Source organism: Anopheles stephensi, chromosome 3 (genome assembly GCF_013141755.1).
Source record: "Anopheles stephensi strain Indian chromosome 3, UCI_ANSTEP_V1.0, whole genome shotgun sequence".
NCBI classification, from domain to species: Eukaryota; Metazoa; Arthropoda; class Insecta; order Diptera; family Culicidae; genus Anopheles; species Anopheles stephensi.
The window spans coordinates 71,445,424-71,464,836 of NC_050203.1; the positions used below are offsets into that span (position 1 = coordinate 71,445,424).

The 19,413-nt window shown below is 42.0% G+C and overlaps 1 protein-coding gene across 5 annotated transcripts; it reads right to left on the reverse strand.

Moving 5' to 3' along the window:
* Window positions 1–307: 307 nt before the first annotated feature.
* On the reverse strand, window positions 308–18,343 carry LOC118512941. Of its 5 annotated transcripts, none has more exons than XM_036058145.1 (4): window positions 18,233–18,343; window positions 6,138–6,795; window positions 3,138–3,660; window positions 308–1,843 (listed from the first exon to the last, which is right to left on the reverse strand). In XM_036058145.1, exons 2-4 carry the CDS (start codon window positions 6,592–6,594, stop codon window positions 1,675–1,677), a joined length of 1,149 nt encoding a protein of 382 aa, XP_035914038.1. In that variant the 5' UTR covers window positions 6,595–6,795; window positions 18,233–18,343; the 3' UTR covers window positions 308–1,674. The 5 variants fall into 5 exon arrangements, with proteins under 5 accessions (XP_035914038.1, XP_035914041.1, XP_035914040.1 ...); XM_036058148.1 differs by having other exon boundaries at window positions 18,203–18,333; XM_036058147.1 differs by having other exon boundaries at window positions 18,215–18,331.
* Between the last annotated feature and the right edge of the window lie 1,070 nt (window positions 18,344–19,413).

A 19,413-nucleotide genomic window follows, 5' to 3' on the forward strand; every position in this document is an offset into this window, starting at 1 on the left:
CTGTCAGTCGTTTTAGATCACTTTTTGTCTGGGGGGATGCGGCCTGCTTTGATGGATCCACCTTATTCACTTGACCACGACTGTTCATCCTCGTTTCCATAGTGATCGAGCTGAATCGCATCAAACTTGGTTAAAAACTATTTCTTTTTTGTTTTGCTTCATTTTCTTTCAACTTTACACCACAATCTTCCCATTTCCCGAACACCTGTTGTTGGTTTTACACCTTCGCCAGAAGCAGAGAAGCAGATAGGAAAATGGGAGTTGAAAAGCGAAAACAAAAATGGAGTAAAAAAAACCACCATTGCCATCAATCTGCCATGCTGAATGTTACTGTAGTGAAAGATTTTCCACAACTTTATTCTTTACTTTACTTTTAGTTGTTTTTTTTCTGTTTGTTGTTTGAAATGTAAATTGAAACGTGTATTGTATCGTTTTGTTGTATGCTTTGCTTTGCTGCTTTACTTTGCTCCATCTACGCCCTTGTGTTGCTGCTTGTTATCATTCTGTAATCATTTAATTTCCACCCAGTTTTGCTGTTCCTTGTTCGTGGTTTTATTTTTTCTTTTCTGTTTTTATTCACAACTACGCCAACTACAAATGGGAGGAGGATTGACTTACTTGAGGGTGTGTGTGTGTGATTTTTTTTCTCCTTTTTTCCTCTTTTTTGCTGAACTTCTCATTATACCTTTGCCTTTCGTAAGAACATTAATTGGTTGTCAAGTTGGTTTCATGTATGTGTGTTTATTTATACAATATTACAAACTTTCCCAGACCAGCAGCCACCGGAAGTGTAACGCCATTCACCGTCACCATACCCCTCTTGCTATCCCTCTCTCTGCCCGTTTCGCCCCTGCTTTGGGGGATGCATGCTGCCAAATGGAAGGACCTTTGTTGGAGCTTTGATCGGGACGAAAAGAGCAACACAAATACACCTACATACAGAGCTACTATATCGTACAGGATGAACCAGGTTTAGTGTGCCTTAAAATGTTTTGCTTTGAGCCCCGTTTTAGTTTTTTTTTTAAATCTTAGTTAGTCTCGCCCTGCTCGCCAGCCGCCCTATAAAGTCTATGTCTCCCAAGTCCCCGTTTCCAGTCGGCCCGATGTGTGAGAGCGACCCGGTCCTCTGGACGGGGGAAAAATGTACGTGTATGTACCGGTAAACCTTATCTAATGACAACATGAGGGAGAAGGAAAAACGGATATTAATACAATAAGAGGATGTGTTACAATTTTCTTCTCTTTTTTTGGGTTTAGTTTTTCTTTTGATTTTCCTCTCCTACTGCTGCTTGTTCTCTTAAAGGGGAGGGTATAAATTGTATACAATAATATGGGTGTGTGTCCGATGCCACGATCCCGAGCTCTATTCTTATCGAACAAGAACCCAATAGTCCGTAGGTTCCCGGTGGGGGTTAAAGGTGTAGCCGGACACAAGCGGACAAGATGGAAAACTTCATGTTATATTTTTCTTCTGTTGCTGCTATTCTTCTGCCGAACAGATCGGATGTTGTGTGATGAAAACCCGTTGTAGGAAACCAGAGAAAACCAGGACGGGGCCCGAGTACGCCGGAAAAGTTCCCCTTCGAATAGCCCCTTTTGGAGCTATCCGAGGTCGAAGTGACATCTCCCGGCGTTCCCGTTGTTTTGTGTGCGTGCGCGTTGTCCAAGAGAAACTTAGCCCAGGAAGCGGATGTTTGTGAAGATGGCCTTTGCCGGACGCTTTCGGTTGCAGAAGTTGACCGTCCGCTGGTGGTTGCCGATCCGGTTTTCGTGCAGTCCGACGAGCAGCTTGAACACGTCCTCACGGCTCGGTACGCACAGGTAGCGTGCCTCGGCATCGTATCTGGTGAGGGTTAAAAATATGCAAATCAAAATTGAGGTTACGGTTGGATGCAATGGACCATTTTTTGGGGAGGAAAAATTTAAATATTTTCATAAGCGACCACAATTGCGGTAAGGAATTCCTGATTGGGGTTTGTAGGCTTTCTTTTGGCCTGGGACTTGTTCTACTGTTATTGATTTGATAAATCTCATCTGATTGACACACACACAGAGAGAGAGAGAGAGAGAGAGAGAGAGAGAGAGAGAGAGCGCGCGCTTACTTGATGATATGGGATATTCCCAGCTGAAGCTTACTTGACGTAGTAAAAGTGTCAATCGTAAAATGCAATTTCGTTTGTGGAGGATTATAGCACCCAACTCGAAATTGCCCACATTCTATTGACAGGTAGAGAATATGATCTTTTTATCATGAATTTTCTCATCATGAGCTTATTGACGACAAAAAAAATCTTAATTTATAGTTTCGTTTCTTTTTTTGGTAATGAAACCACTATTCAGAAACTGTGATCAATTTTGTTCACCTGAAACTGTGATCAATTCATTTTGTATGTCTCTAGTGACCTAACGCCTGAATGTGCGCAATCAATTATTTTTGATTATCTATCGAGCGGCATGCGAGAATTGCTTAACATGAGGTTATTGGCTGGAAAAAAGCATCTGATCGCGTAAAGCAGATAGTACTGAAGATAAAGGATACAAGTTCGCCTAAATGTAGGCATCCAATTTTCCAACGCCACTTATACGTTTAATACGTATGAGACATTATTTTCCATTTAGAAATCCACCAAATTACCTTTCTTTGCTATAAGCACATCTTACTTAACGAGGTCACTCACAAACTTCTTTCATACTGAGGAGAAGAATATTAACAGTTCGCCTAAATATAGGCAAAATGTGGAATGGAACGATGCACGCCTATAGGCTATCAGTCACTTTCTCTTAAAGGGTCAATTCTAAAGCTATTTCCACTTACATTAAATTATGTTATAAGATAGTTTTAGAATTTCCTCTCAATAAGAAACATATCTTTTATCTAATACTACTACTAAAACAGATTCCATAGCTTGAGTTCATGGTAACTACAATCAAACAATCACCCCGCTCGCTTTAAAGAGTAGTTCAAGAAGTAATCTTGCGCCTCTTTTAATCAAACGCCTCCACAGTGCTTGAACAAAAACCCTACAAAGAAAGTTGTTTGGATTCGATTTTGAAACTCGCGCTCCACCCAAGCGTAGCTGACACCCATATCTTTCAATTTCGTTTTCCAAATTCCGATTCCTTTGGTTCACACTTACGTTCGGCTGCGTGCGTTCTGACGCTTCCAGGGATAGCGCCGATAGTAGCGCCCGGACCGTTTGCCTCCGTTCGGTGTGAATGGTTCGGTTCGGATTCTTCCACCCAGTTGCCCATCGTCGCCAGCCTCATCCTCCCCATCGGCACCATCACCATCATCATCCACCGTGTCATCGTCGTCGTCCGTGCGTCGGGGTGGGCCCGCCTTACCGGCCGCATCCTCAATGTAGACAATCGGCAGCGGTCCCTCGGGCAATTCCGTCAACAGCTTCATCAGCAGATTCGATTTGATTTCGATGTCTTCCTCCTGCTTGATGCGCTCCAGCTGCTCCCGGATCAGATCGATGCTTTCCATCATGCGGCCGGCCGGTGGGTCGGTCGCGTCCTCGCGGTCAACCACCCGCGGTCCACTAATGGCGCCGAGTGCGCCCAGCAGCGGATTGTCACCGATCTCGTTGTCCGTGGGGTCGAGCGACGGGTCGGCAAGTTCGTACACGTCCGGTGGTCCCCCGTGGCCAATGAAATCTGCAATTTGAAGGCAGGTAAGAGAATGATTTTGATGGTGATGGTGTTGGGATTTTCACCGCCCCGAGGGAAGCAACGATTTGGTGTGTGCGTGTGTTTACACTAGGGGGAGTAAATCAAACACAGAGGTTTGGTCGGAGTTTGAGCTTGGGTAAGGGAGTGTTTTCGTTCCGCCATTCAATGGCCCCTTTGAAGAAATGAAGTTTTTTTTTTGGCGTTCACAGATGCTTCTGTGCTGACGGGAAGTGACGTCTGCTCTTAAGGGAAAATCTTTGAGGAAGAGAGAGAAGAATTGAACTTGAGTTTAAGGCAAGTTTCATCTGGGACTAAGTATAATACATTTATTCCTTTATTCTCGTAATATTTTATTGCTGGTGGGAATGCAAAAACAATTGAATTCCTCGCTCATTTTTAATTCTGAACATTCCTGCTCAGGAACTAAGAAGACCTTAGTTGCATGTCCTTTAGAGCTGCCAATATTCACTATCAATAATGGAATCTCTCTAATGATCTCTCTCGTTGATAAACTCTTGTCAACTTCCTGCTCAACTCTTGTCAACTCCTAAACTTCCAAAAGCAAATCTAAACTCAAATGACATTTAACATCGAGCATTTCGCATGGATGACGATAAGTGAGTAAACAGAGTCATTGTGATCAAAACATTCAATTTCACACGGAATTCACACGAGGCGTCATTTTTAAAGTGCGTGACCTAAATGTGTAAGCTGGCAGCTTTCACACATCAGTTTCAACAGCCATCTCACGACGAACTTTTTCATTTTTTTGCAATGCTTCTTTCTTCCCATGGTAGTAAACAAAGCTCTTATCGGAACGTTGTCTCGATACGTTGAGTGCGTGAGGACACTTAAGGTTATCTGTTCCAGAAGACTGACTTTACCGGAGCAACCTGCACGCGCCATGCTTCAAGTTGCTGTACATCGTTCAATTTCAACATTAAAGCCGTAAGTGTTTTCCCTTCGTTTGGTACGACAAGTGAAATCAATAAGGACGCGCGAAGAAAGTTGTGCTACCTGTTGATTGTAGTCAACCGGAAGAAGGCGCACCGGCACGGAGAAAACCAAACCTTTCTTCCACCATCACCTGTGCGTAGCTCTATGCGAATGTCAGTTTCATCGAATCGTTTAAGGAAATTGATTGTCGGATTAGGTACGGCTAATGATTAACCTTCGTTCGGGGAGTTCGGTGCGTCGCGTCTGACCCGGTAGGCTGAGTCCTGCCGGTCGTGATGTGGATTGTGCTGGTGATTCTTTGATCCTGAATGTAGTAATGCTACGACTACTTCCCCGGTACAGATATCCGGTACGGATGGCGTCGAATAAATGTCTCACGCAACGAGGCGAGCTGACGTAAGTAACTTTCCCATCTTCTTGAGCGCCATTCTGTGGGTGCCTTTTCTTGGCTGTACAGTTGTGTTCATAGATATTGCAGTAGTAGTTGGCTCAAAAACTTATATCCTGAATACGCTTATCTTGGGCCAAAAGTCTTGGATGCTGAGATATGCACAAGTGTGTGATGCCTGTAAACCGATCATACTGCAAACTGTGGAAAAAATTCCCTCAAAGTACCCTTAGCGATGGATGAAGTTGGGACAAGTACTTGAAATCCCAGACCTTACAAATATACGCCTCTGAGACATGGACTCTATTCAAACCTCACGTATCCCTCTTGGCCGTGTTCGAGAGGAAGATACTTAGAAGGATGCTGAATAAGCCTCACAAGGCTTCGATGGGCTGGTCAAGTCATGCGAACGGTACCGGACTATTCTTGAGATGAAGTGATGACGTTGATGCTGCAAATCGTTCGCCGTCCGTACTGAGCTACCTGTTGCTACTTTCTTGAACACAACTGTAGTTCCTCGCCTTCTCTATATCGGTTCGACAGCGAAGAGCGTAGGTTTGCCCTTCTTTTGGGCCTTCGCCGCACACGATACAGGTCCGATTTATTTCCCGCACAATATGTACTTATCGTGCACACGTCCAATGAGTCACCTTTTAGCAGGTCCATTACCAACTGGCTGGCTGTACGGCTGGTCGCACCATAATAACCATTCATGATATCCGTTATCAATCTCAATTACGAGATCGGCTGTTCGCAACAGCACGAGCGAGCGAGCACACAGAGAGAAAAATGCAATTTATCGTGGCTGTTAGTGTAACAAACTTAAACGTTCAGTGTCACCAGGTTGCCGTTGCTGGCCCGACCATTCGCATGACACGTGCACCGTGAACTATCTTCGAGAAAAAATCTTCAAGTCAGCGTTTATTAAACATCAAATGATGAACCTACACTTCGATGAAAATATTAATCTTACTTCCGTGCAAGTCAGTAAGTGTCTCACTCTCTCGGAAGCTGTGAGGAAGGTTGAAAGTGATACACCTGCGCAACCGTGGTCCCGAGACCCTGTTTTCGGGGGTTGATAAAATTGGCAACGGTAAATTTAATTTCAATCACTTACCATCCTCGCTACCCGAGCTGCCAATATCGATTGCCGGAAGGGCACGCTGGAATGCTGGCACCGACCCGACCCCGAACACGTTTGGCCTTTGATCCGCGTGCCAACGATGATGATGGATGCCGGCCGATGCCGGCCCGCCCGGTTCCACGCGCCGATGCAGAACGGCCCTGTTGCTCGGTTGCTCCAACGGATGTCCGGAAATGGGCGGTTGTCGCTGCTGATGCTGATCGTTCGCTAATGAACCGTGAGAATCGTGGGCCGTAGCATGGGGACCACCATTCAGACCTAGAGCCGGTACGGGCCCGACATGCTTTTGGGATGCGGAACCGGCCCGGAACAATGTATCCAGCGGGCGGCGGACGGTGTACGGGGCGGTGTCTTCGTAGCACCAGACGGCCGGCCCGTAGTTGCTGAGCAGAAGCAGACAAACGCCAGCATACGTCGATAGCCGTGACATTTTGGTACACGACCGTAGAGATTGATCGCCGTACGATGCGCAGAAAAAAAAGCTCGTTCGTTTGCTCACTTTGTTTGTTTTCCCGTTTTCTTCTTGTTCACACTGGAAATTCACTGAAAACACTCCGCACGGAAAACGCTAGCGACACGGGTTTGCTGTTCGGTCTGCATCACGCTACACGTGGAAGTGCTAAGGCTAGAGCTGCAAGGAAAGGTATTAATGCTTTTGCCACGCGCCTGACCTGTTCAGTGAGCAGTTAAAGTCCGGCGATGAAAATCTAACGAAAGCTCGTTGCTTCGATAGTTGACGTCGATCCTGTCGAACCGGTTAAGAGGCTTGTCTCGGAGTGAAGTTCTGTTGACGATTACCAGCGAGCAAGAAATAATGAGCAAAGTGCAAAGATTTCTTCTAATAACGGCCGGTCTCTGATGCACTACCGCCCCTGCAGAGGTCAAGAAAATAATCCTTCCCAGTATGCAGCTATTTGTATAGCATAACTTCAGGCGCTTACACTATCAACCAAACGCTTCGGGTCGTAACGCAGCGCCCGAACGAATTTCTTGTGATGAAGTATTATTAATGATTTCATTGAAGCGGTTTTGCTGTTGAGATCGATATTTTATCATTACCGTAATGAGCCTAACGTGGTGAGTTTCTGTACGGGCGTGGCAAATGTTCTTTAGTGTTAAGAGTGGGTTTTTAAAGCGCAAAGTCGTGCCGAGTCATCTCGTCAAAATGAAGAGCAGAACCGCTTCGTTTTAAACGGTTCAATTTCACTGAAATCCTCTTATAAGCGTCAGAAGTTCCAATGAAATGAAGTGTTCTCTTCTATTAATAACTACAGATAACCATTAGCATAACCTTAACCCGGATGATGGTACAAATAATAACGAGGAAATTTAATATAAAAGTTATTAAAAAGTAATTAGTATTTGAACAAAGAATAATGAACAAGTAAATAATCAACTTGATGCTTGATTAAGCCTAAATATATGCAATATTCTGAAATAAAACAACAAACCTTTGTAATGTCGTGGGCTTGATTTAATTTTAATGCTTAATTGCATACATTTAGGCTCTAAAAATAATCTTAAATCATCCCAGTAACCCAACATTACTTAAAAAATATGTTTTTCTATTCCAAAACATATTTGATTCAAAGTCTTGTCAGTTACTGACATGTCCTAAAGCTAGTGAGCTGAATTTCAAGAAGAACCCCACTTCTAATCACCAAGAAAAATCCTTTTCCAGTGGTTTTCCCTCTATGTTTTCACACCAGACCAAAATTCAACAAAATGTTTAAATATCCCATTCTTAGTAATAAAAAAATAGTCTACCTTCTATTCAAGTGAAAACATTTGCTTCCACAAGACCTCTGCTGTTCCTCGAAAAGACACTCCATAATTGGTGGGCTTTCCGGTGACTAACACGTCACCGTAAAATGCACCCATAAAGCACTCTGTACCCACCAACAGCAAACACACACACACACACACCTAGTTAGGAGAAAACACGACACGGTTCGAGGTGAAAGGAAAATTCATGGAAATCAATTTTTCCCTTTGTGTACCAATTACATACACAAAAAAGAGCAATTATGTTTCGGTAGCTTGTTAGCGCGCTTTGTGGTAACGATACTTCTCGGATCACGGATAGCACGGATGACTTTTCTGAGCGCCTGGTTCTGGGTGCTGCTAGCCGTATCCAAGCGTGCTGCTGGCACATGTAGCTGAAGGAAGGGGACAAAAAAAAACCTCAACCGACCTTCTCAAACACGAAACGCTGGAAAACATGCTTTACACTAATTGTTGCACTGTTATGTTCTATGGCGACGTCAATGAGGACGATGTCGGTGTCGAGCATAGAGAGTTGGGGATTTCCTTATTTATTTATATTGTTTTGCAGGAGTTCCGTGTCGGTTTCAACAACTAGATTGTGTGAAGGCCTACTGCTGAGTCAACGTCCATACTAGACTTCAGAGTCAACAACGTGCATCGGGAAAGTTTTTCTGTTGCACGAGCTATAAAAAGACTTTTGAATAATTTATAGAAAAAAAAAACCGGTTTGATGAGATAGATAAGTGGAATTAGAAAATAAATAGCTCAAACCATACATGGAGAGAGAAAATGTGTTCGACGAACCTACATGAAAAGGTCTACCGGGAACGGAAGACAAACAGTGCGCTAAACCAGCTAAGCATTCTTGCTACACGCCTCAGGCATCTCGGGCACAGAAACACATTAAAAATCCCAAACGTTTGCAGTATTTTTTTTTTGTATTCCCGGGTCGTTTTTGTTCTCACCCCAACAAAAAACAAAAAAAAGTGCTGTCGAACTGATGCGCTTCGGCAATCTTTCGTCAGAAAAAACAAATGTTTAGCCGAGAGACGGGCAAACGTGTTGCAATGTCTAGTCATCATGAAAGTAGTCACCACTTGTCCGATGTGATAGAGGTCGGACTGTTTTTTTTTTTAATCTTTCCTTGCTGGGAGCTTCCCACTCGGTGCTCGGAGATGAGTTCGTTATTTTCTGCGGCTCGCTGTCCGTGTGAAGGAATGTAGCCGCAAGAGGCTTACGGTACGTGGGTGCGTACAAGTGCGCTTTGCGCCGTAGCACAAGAGTGTAGCGAGCTGTGTCCGAGTGGTTATTTTTCTTCGCGCTGCAAGGAACGGCTAGGAATTTAAAATGGTAGACGCAGAAGATGCTGCAAATAGGAGGAAAAATGTTCGCAGTAAAGTTAAGTTCAGGATAAGGAATTCGAGGCACTTTCGGTAGTTGACAGTTGATTCTTCGAGGAATTGAGGAGAAACGAAGAAGGTACTGACGGGGTGGTTTGTCTAAATTATTGTTCATTTACTCTAAGCTTGATAATGTATATTAGATTTCAAATTCAAGGTAAACACAAGCTAGAAAAAAAGATACTAAAATACTATTCTAGTAGTACTGGCTGTTTGCTCACAGATGGCGCTGCAGTCTTCGATATGTCAATCCGATTTAGGTCAATCTTTCTGGGCCTTTTTTCAAGGATTTCGCTTCTTAAATTAAAATTTACATAACATCCAAATGATATTCAGAACGGCATAATTTAAGCATGCGTTAATAAGAGTTAAAATGAAAAGGATAACAAAAAAACCTGACAGAAACACCCATAAAGCCTAACCTAAAGCCTTTTGAACCCTATTTTTACGCCTGTTGTTCTAGCCTTACCGCTTAGCCAAGCAGAAGTTAATATTCATTGACCAGTAATGTTAAATATTCATTATCTGTACTGCTGCTGTGTCTACCTCCTTCCGGGCATCGTTTTTTCGGCAGTTTTTCCAATATTGCTTGCTGCCAGCGCCCATTTGTGTAAGCCGTCAATCAATTAGTTGGTCAGTTAATGCTGGCTGACGTTTATTCCGGACGATTGGCCCGTTGATTGGTGCTAGACCACACCAACGCTAGCACGTCCTGGAAGGGAGTTTTAAATAAAGATGTTAATTATCTTCACAAATCAACCCTCGCTAGCGCTGGATGCGCTCGGCTTGAGTGAAATAAACAGTGAAGAACACAAACAGACACAACAAATGTAAAAAAAAAACAAACCCATCAGCAAGATTCTAACGTAGCTAAAGCTAAAGAAGCTAAAGAGATCGTTCTAATTTTGTCACCAGACACCGGACAACCGGTCCCCAACATATATTGAGTTCTTGACTTCGTTGGTTTTTTTTGCTGTGCTACTTTTTTGCCTCCTTCGCTTACCCAAAGAAGTCTAAATACGATAAAGAGCCGAATCCCGCAGAGACAAAAAAGAAAACATCCTCCTTCGGGCTACGTCAAGCTAACCGGGGCTAAGATTTATGGAACTAATGAGTTTTATCCATCGATCGAACCCGAATCGGGTTAGGCCAAAAATAAAGAAAAGGATGAGATTTTTTCCCCGAATCTAGCTAAAATTGTTCGTTTTGGTCAGGCGATAAAGTGACGCAGAGTATTTTTTTTTCTGGGCTAGGAGGGTTCCAAAAATTCGATCGACAAATCGGAAAAGGCACCATTTTATCGGCACCATCCGTTTGATGCTTCCTACAGACGCGAACGCGATGACCTCGCACCAAAGGAAAGGTCAGAACGTTTAATTAGGAATTGATGGGGTGTCGATGTTGGGGCAAGTTGGGCGATAAGTATGATGGTGACAGTTTTTTTTGTTGTTGTTTTGTTTCACTTCACCAGCTATTTCGGTTTCCGTTTGATTCATGTTGGGGATGAACAAAAAAACATGTACTGCTGGTATTTGAAAATGGAAATCTGGTTCGAATGTCGACCGTAGGAAACCTTTCAAATGGGGTGGAAAGTGGAGATGGGTTATAAATTGGATGTTAATTGAGCAACTGTTGCTGGAAGTCAAGGGATCAGCAAATACATCATGGTTGTTAATAACAGAAACCAGTGCTTAGTTATTTAAAAAAAAGGGAGGGAGAGCTTAAAAGTTAGTTAAAAGAGTTCCATCGGAATGGTGGCAAGCTGTTAAAGATTAAGTAGTTTGAAAACAATTTTGTAATATGAGAGAAGGACATAAATGAAAAGAATTAAAAAAGTTTTACCTATGAAAAAACGTTTAAGCAAACGATTATTTTCTATTTGCTGAGTATTTCGGTACGACCAACCCTCATATTCCAAGCTCCTAAATGTATGCAATTATTGTAATCAACGATAAATCAAAACCTTTCTTTAATAACTTTTTAGGGCATAAAAAACCTCTAAAAGCTTTTTTTTTAAATTGACTAAGATGAAAATAATTTGACAACGAATTTAATAACTTTTCTGGATTCAGGATGCATTAGGATAGTATATTGTTGTTATATACTTTTGAATGGAGACGCCCAGTACTTTGTAGATTTAACCAACCAAATGCGGTTCAGTTGCTTAGGAAGGTATAAAAAAATGTCTTCATTATTGCCAGTATGTTGTATTTCAAAAATAAAAACCTATCGCTTACAACTAAAAATGAGAACAATTCAATTTGAACCTGCTTTCGATGATAGCGTTAAGTATAGCCATACTAAAATTTGATACAAACATCATCAATTTCTCTTGCAAATTGATTTTTGTTTAAAACTAACCAAATCATTGTGAGATAAATAAGCTAAAAACCCATAGAAAATGCTCAAACCAATAGAACGATCGATCTATTAAAAAATTGATTTGAAGGTTAAATTTGATAAATATAAAAAAAAGACTGAGATATCGATTTCCCAATCTCTTCAATTAAGTTTTACTAAACAAAACTAAATCAACTTGTTGAAATTTGGCATCGTCGTTAAACGTCGTTTTACGCTTTTATAAAATTAGATAATTCAACTGCAAAATTCAATCAAGCTCAACCTAGCGCCTGAAGGTATGCAATTGAACGTTATTCTAGATTAATATTTCGCTCTGTACAATGGAAAATAATCCTTTCATTCGATTTAAATTTCTTCTGAAATGAATAAAAATAAATAAAATAAAACGCAAAAACCAAATTTCCTTTACATTCCATTGTGCATTTCGCTTATCTAGACACGCTTATCGGAGGCCCTTAAGCCTTCCCGTGTGACCGAAATGTCCCGCAAGAAACCCGACTCGGTGCGTACCGTTTAACCGGCTAACGGGTAGTTGGGCCGCACTGCGTGGAGCTAGAATTTGAATTGGTTGTTCTGTAAATATATTTCCACCGAAACGAATCTGAACTGACGATAAAATAATCAAACAACGCAACAACGCACATCCCGTTTTGCTAGAACGCCACCGCCAGGTTGACGAGCGTAGGAAATTGGCCGTATCATTCGTGCCATTGGCTTTTGTCGTCGGCATTGTGGGTGGTCTATCGCTTTTTTACTGATTTTCACCAACAAAAAAACCACTTCGGGCTGGGTGGTTTATGCGTCTCCGCCATGATGAAGCTGCATCATTTTCCCGGAAACATCAATTGAGCTACTCGATTGCACGGAAATCCGGCACCCGAAAATGGTGAAAAAGTGTTGCCAAAGCTTTTTGTTCGAGCAAAAGAGAGAGAGAGTGAGAGAAGTTGACGCGACGGTTTCGGACTGGTAAGGGAAAGACAAAATGAAATCCTTAAATATGAAAGCAATCCTGTTTATGCACACAGGTGACTGGTGAATGGGCAATTTCCTATTTCGAAAATGATGCGTATGTGTACGTTTCCGGAAAAAACACAAATCGAACAACTCCCATTCAGTGCACAATTGATTTCGACCACGAGCCAACCAACCCAATCGCAACCCAATCGATTTGGGGTGGTGATTTGATTTGATTACGATGTCGAGCGGTCGATCTTGACACCGTCACCGATCAGTTAACGTGCAGCAAACAGTGGAAAGCGGTGGAACAGTTTTCCATCAATGAAAATTTAATAAACCCAAAACCCGTCAGCAAACTGGTGGATGTGTAGGAAGCTCTACAGAACGACAAGTGAGACGACCGAGCGAAAGTTGTTCGCGCAACAAAGGGGCGCAAAATTGACATTCTCCGAGTGGTGCTTACTTCGCATTTGAATGACCGGAGCCAAAATGTTACGAGCTGAAATGGAATGAAATCAACGTTGCTATCGAAAAGTAGCTACAGCAAACAAGCGATAGGTGGATGAGCTTTCGAGCTGTGTTGCGTGCCGGCCAACGTATATTACGAACGATGCAATACCAAACCGCTCTGGACCGAGAACCGTGGACGGTCGGTTGTTTGCTTCTCCTCATGCGTTGTGGTCGTGTGGCGAGATGGATAGATTGAAGCAAAAATGGGAATTGATATTATCTAATCTTTGCACTGTGGCTGACGTCAGAATTTTTCACCGTTTCGACGGGAAAATTATAGCAAAAGAGTTATTTTCTCTGTTTTGTCTGCAAAAAAAGGAAGACGCACACTTCAGCACACTGACCACAGCTAGCGAGAACGGCTATCTGTGTGTGTGTGGGTAATATCAAGCAATCACTTGAATGTTTGCTGGTGCGAATGCGAGTCTGTTTGGATATTGGTTTTCATTCACGTTCTCAAATGTTTGATTGTTTGGTTTGGTCGAGCTTGTGCAATTTGATGATGAATACGTAATAAGCATTGTTCAAATGGTGTTTTTATTGATTTCAATAGAATGATTAAAAGTTGCACCTAGAGAAGTAATATGAATTCATTCATTGGTTTTAATTTGTTGATCGCTTATTGGAATGCTTTTCTTGCTGTACGCTGAAGGAAATCATTTAAAGTTTCAACAATTACTTATTGATTTTATTTATATTCATAGATCCTAAATTTATAGAAACTTGTAGATCCTATCGTGGGAAACAGCACTACGTCACTTGGAGTCTCAAGTCTCGTATCTGGATAATCAAACAGTAAGTAGTGCAGAGATGTTTCACTCTTTTGACCCGCCAAATCCTTCCTTAAATTGGAGAGATCCAGCCCGACAATCAAGCTAGATTTTTAGATCCATAGATATTCATGTTGACTTAGACGCGAAGTTAAGATGAAAAATCGATGCAATCACTCATAGTAATGTTAACATCAATGCCAAAGAATTATTTGCTTCTGTACATTCATTGTGCTAACACGCTCCAGATTCAGCAACTACGCAGATCATGAACCAATAGTAGGCATGATTAAGATTTTTCACCAAATTTATCAGATTTTAGATTTAAGTTCTAGTGTTTAATAGTTTTATGGAAGAATTCGTGTGGAAGACTCGTGGTTTGTGTTGACTCTGCAAGAAAATTACGAGTTCGTTATTTCCAAAGCGAACTTTGGTAGGGCTGAGTGCGGTGGCCGAGGCGACAGTGGCGCTGGTCTTCACACGACAGGACCGGGACTCAAATCCCATTCAGAGACCGCCTACCCCCGTACGTAGGGCTGTCGTACGTAGGGGGACTTTGTTATGGGTAAAATCAAGTCATAGAAAGACAGAAATGTGGCAGGCCGACACCTCTCGAGGTTGTAGTGGTAATGAAGAAGAAGAAGAAGACAAGAACATTATGGACCTTTACAGCCTTAAAGCTTTGAAATGTGCTGTTGATGGGCCAACTTTAGAATTTTCTAGTATTATTTGAACCCTAATACTAGTCTTCACACGGTAGGACCTGAGATCAAATCCCAATCCAGATCGCTTTCCCGTACGCAGGTCTTATTATCATACGGACTACCAAGTAACAGAAAGGCAATTTGTCCGTCCAAATTTATAAATTTTATAAGTTTAACATTATTTAACCAGATTGATTAAGGTACTAGATTTAAAATTTATATTAAATAACTTCTCCCTTTTGTATGATATTCAGGAGTGGTTCACTTCAAATCGACCAGAATCATCTTCATCTCTCACCCATCCATGGGCAGTTTATTCATGATTTTTTTTTCTCTTCATTATGCACAGATTATTGAAACATTTTGTAGCATAACAATCATTGCCCAATAGAGCAACAAAGCGAAGCGCAGTTGTTTTGCATAATTTAATAGTATTTGCAGTTTATGATGTGCTCGCCGTTTTGGAAATTAACAGCCTAAAGGGTAAACCAATCCGCTCGAGTATCGTGCAATATTTTAGATAAAATTAACTCGGGTAAAGGTCGGGATAAATGGACCGTTAAATTAATACACAGTCAGAATGATTTATTTACCGCACTGATGAAATAAAGCTCTGGAAAATGAATTTCGAAGCTGATTAAAATGTTTGTATAATAAAGTGACTTATACATTTATTTCAGTGTGCTTTTTTTCTGTTGTGAACTGGATTAAAAATTGTGTGCTGCAACCCAAATTGCAAAAAAAGCCAATAGTTTTTATTTAAATCGTGACACTGATTAACTCATTCCTAGAAATCTAAGAGTGGTAATAAATCAAGATCAAACATATTTTACGTGATATTAAAATTCCATAAAGCTATTTTTGAGTAGCAGGAGATTTATGAGTTTTAATTAAATGAAATAAAAACCATATGGAGCTTTATCTGATACATTTTATTTAATGCAATTTATATTACTCTTAACGGTCGTCCTGACATTGGTATATGTAGCAATATGGCTTATTCCATCCCCTTAACCATTGCTAGTAATTTGTTAGCAAACACGAGAGGGATCACCATCGAATCCCAGGCAGCACAAGATTGACATTCACGAATTCATTTTTCCACGAAGGAAAACATCATAATTACAGCCATTTCGCCGAGCCGAGCAAACAATTTCCCTTCCCAAAACTTTGCTTTCGGAAAGATAAATTGTACAAATTGTTTTACAACTTCCGCTTGACGATGCAATCAAAGCGGTCGAGTCATGATCAGACTGCGGCCGGCCAAAAATGGTGGCTCCCCCGGTTTGTTGCAAAAGCCTTCTTTTTTCTGTTTTGCATTTCCGGAAGCATCAAACTTTTCGAACTAAATGGTTGACATCGAGCGCGGGGAAAATAGGAGCGTAAGCCAATTTTTCGTCCTACTGCTAACGAGCCGTTGTAATAGTTTTATGAGCACGCCGGTCAGTACACCAATGCACACCGGGTGTGTGTGGCTTCTTCTTTCTACAGTAGGCGTACAGGGCGGCTAATGATTGGGGGGCAATTTTCATGAAAAATTACTACACTAATCTAGACGGTGTTTCGCTTACGGCGTGGGACTATTCGCAGGGCAAAAGTTATAATTTTTGGCCTGTCAAATTTGACGCGTTTGGATGGCACTTGTAGCAGCCCCGCAAAGCCCTCAAACGATAATATGTGGGATGCATTGGGTGAAAATTGCATGAAATTCGAGCTTTTTGTTTACCCACTCAAACACACTTTAATTATCTCATCAAAAAACAGCCGATTAAGCTTTTTTATGTCACATTCGTGGGACAAGGAAAATCGACGAAACAAAAAAATCGGTCAAAAATCCATTAGCATCCACAAAAGCTGTCATTTTCAGGAAAAAGGAGTTAATGGATTTTTTTGCGCGTTTTTAAACATACTGTGAACGGTAACAGAAAACCCAATGTAATAATAAGATTCCCGCAGGCCCGATCGAGATGGGACACGAGCGATAGTATTCAAATTTTTGTTTGTCGTGGAATGAGCAAAAGCCTCCCATTGTTGCCATCGGGTTTTCTTGCAGTTTAACAACTGCACGGCTTCTTTAACCACAAGTAAAGAGGGGGAAAACTGTGGAGGAAAAAGCTCATCATACATGCAGCAAAAAAAAAAACCAGCATCTCCCTAATGTACTCGTATGGCGCACTTCACTCCACATTCGCTCGATAAGCAGGATAATGATGTTTCATGTTGTGTCGCCGGCGGTTTCACTCCTCACACAAATTGCTCATTACAGTGAGATGGAAGGAAGGTTTTTGCTTGTGCTTTCCGTTTCCAGCCAATGCGTACAGCGAGCGAGATAGATTTGAATTATTCACAACACACACACACACACACGCTCGCTCCGTGTTACGGACCGATTGAGAAATGTCATCAGCAATAGCGTTGACTCCATTAGTATCGTGGATATGGGCTTTAAAATGGCAACGCACAACCACGACCTAGACCTTGTGATCTGAACTTCAAAGCCAAACACCAAAGCGACTCGGTGTGCAATAATTGTAATAGGGAGAAGGCATATTGAACACGAGCCTACGAGCCGATCGGTCATGCCATAATGCATGCGAACGTACGACATACGGACGTTTTGCTATCGCATCGAGGAAGCACCGGTATCGATTTATCGGAAAATGATTAAGAAGTTCGATTTTTCTCCCCCCCCCCCTCCTCACTGATGCGTTTTGTCCACTGATCTGCAACGAATGATAAGGAAACCCTGTAGCGGTTTGGGGGGAATGCTCACTACACACCGTGCAATTATCGCTATCGGATCGAAGCTGTTCGTCGAATTATTAGTAGAGTGGCCAAAAATGACCTTCGCATCATAGCTTTTTCGTTCTTCAAGCAAAAAAAGTATAGGCAACCAAGAGAGATGATGTATTTTTATGCTTGCTTTTTGGTTTCCTTTTTTTGCACCCCACAGCCAACCTCCACCAGATAGGTGTTGAAAATGAATCGAATTATGCATGGCGCCATCAATAAATCGGGCATCCGCATCGTGTTGCGAGGATGCTATTTCTTCGCGCTGGCTAGTCCATTAGCCGACGGTGATGGTGAATGGACAAAATCTAATAAACTTTGTGCCGAGATAAAACACTGCGTCAGGCTAGCGAGGAGCGCCCTTCAGAGTTTCGCCTCGGTCCAGCACCATATTAACAGTTTGATTCTTTTGCACACTCACGGATCCGTCCCACGTTCGTCGAAGCGGTTTTTTTTTGCTTGGGGAAGATCAAACAAAACCGCAGCGAAACTGATTTGAGCCGATATTTGAGAGCAATAGCGCCCGAAAGTTATGCAATGTTTAGGGCTGCTAGTGGTGATGTGTATTTTTTTCACTAGGTTTTGGCTTTTTAGTGTTTGTAATTTGTTTCTTCAGTTTTTTATCACATTTTTTTTTCACTTTTTATCGTAAATTGTTTTCAGTTTTAGTATAATAATTTTTCTTCTTTAATAAAAACTTTTTAATATTTAAACATTTATAGTTATACAACTTTTTTCTCTATAAATGTATTCCCAAAACGCAACACACTATCACTAACGATTCACTTCACCAGCGTGTCTTCACTAACCAGCCGATTCGATTCCGGTATCAGTCACACTCGCTCGGTGCCGTACACGACCACTAAAAACGCTCAACCGACGACCACTTGTTGAAAGCGCGTTTGACGGAAGTTTCACCACCGTCACTGGCTTTTATATTTTTGCCGGCTCAAAAATGATTTCGCTTTCCGTTGCGTTGCTCCCGACGGCTTCCCACAGTACCTACCCCCGCTATTTTCCTATCGCTCTAGGAAAAATTCATTTTCCCTCCGTTCGGACTGTTCGAGCTCATGTCGGATGAATGTTGCGAAGTCCGGTCGGCTCCGAAGTAGGCTCCGAACCGAGCTGTTCTAACGTTCTGTTGGAGGTTCGGCATGAGGTGGTGATCCCTAGGGTTGTTTTGTCCTTACTGTTACACACCCACGCCCCACGGACACGCTTCCCTGCTGTGCGAAGGGACGGAGGGCTTTTACTACGCGGATAGTAAGAAACGGTTTTCATTCATAAAACCGAGCTTCGGTTCGGCGCGAACGTGAATCCTTGCATTTGCATTCGGGATTCTTCGGCGACCGTGACGACTGGTGAACAGCACGCATCGTTCGGATTCCGATGAACCTCGGATGAACCTCGGTTGGTGGATATGGTTGGGAAGTATGCAATTGCTGCTGTTGCTTGTTTGCGCAATTCAAAGGCCACGCTTTAGGTATCAATAACTATAAATAAACAATATGTTCGTTTTACCTCATTTCGGTCGCGTTCCCCTGGGACGCGCCTGAAAGTATGCAATGATTTATTTTAGGAAAAGCTCGTAGAGGTCTGTGGAGATTTTGGGAGCGAGCTTTGACACTTCTGGACCCTTATCATTCTGCTATCGCGGAGTTTTCTGCGTTCATTAAACTCTGTTAAATGCAAAAAAATGGATTTTAAGACATTTTTACTACCAAACGAAGGCAAAACGTAGTACAAATATTTATTTACTAAAAAAAACTTTGTCATAAATCATACTTTTAACACAAGGACAATTAAAAACAATTTTGTATTAAAACGCCGTTTTTGATTTAGAAAATATGATTCGATGGAATAAAAATATTCATGAAACGCTTCTCTGCATCAAACATTGCATACCTTTGGGCATTACATGTTACCTGCAATACCTATATTCCATAGCTTTGTCACCATTTATGAACACATTAAAACCACAAAAAATCCA

Excerpts from the sequence above, each read along its gene's own strand:
- LOC118512941 (XM_036058145.1), bottom strand. The coding sequence starts at position 6,594 with ATGTCACGGCTATCGACGTATGCTGGCGTTTGTCTGCTTCTGCTCAGC. Across the intron at positions 3,661-6,137 it reads CAGCTCGGGTAGCGAGGATG|ATTTCATTGGCCACGGGGGA; the intron begins GTAAGTGATTGA and ends TTCAAATTGCAG. Across the intron at positions 1,844-3,137 it reads CAGAACGCACGCAGCCGAAC|ATACGATGCCGAGGCACGCT; the intron begins GTAAGTGTGAAC and ends AACCCTCACCAG.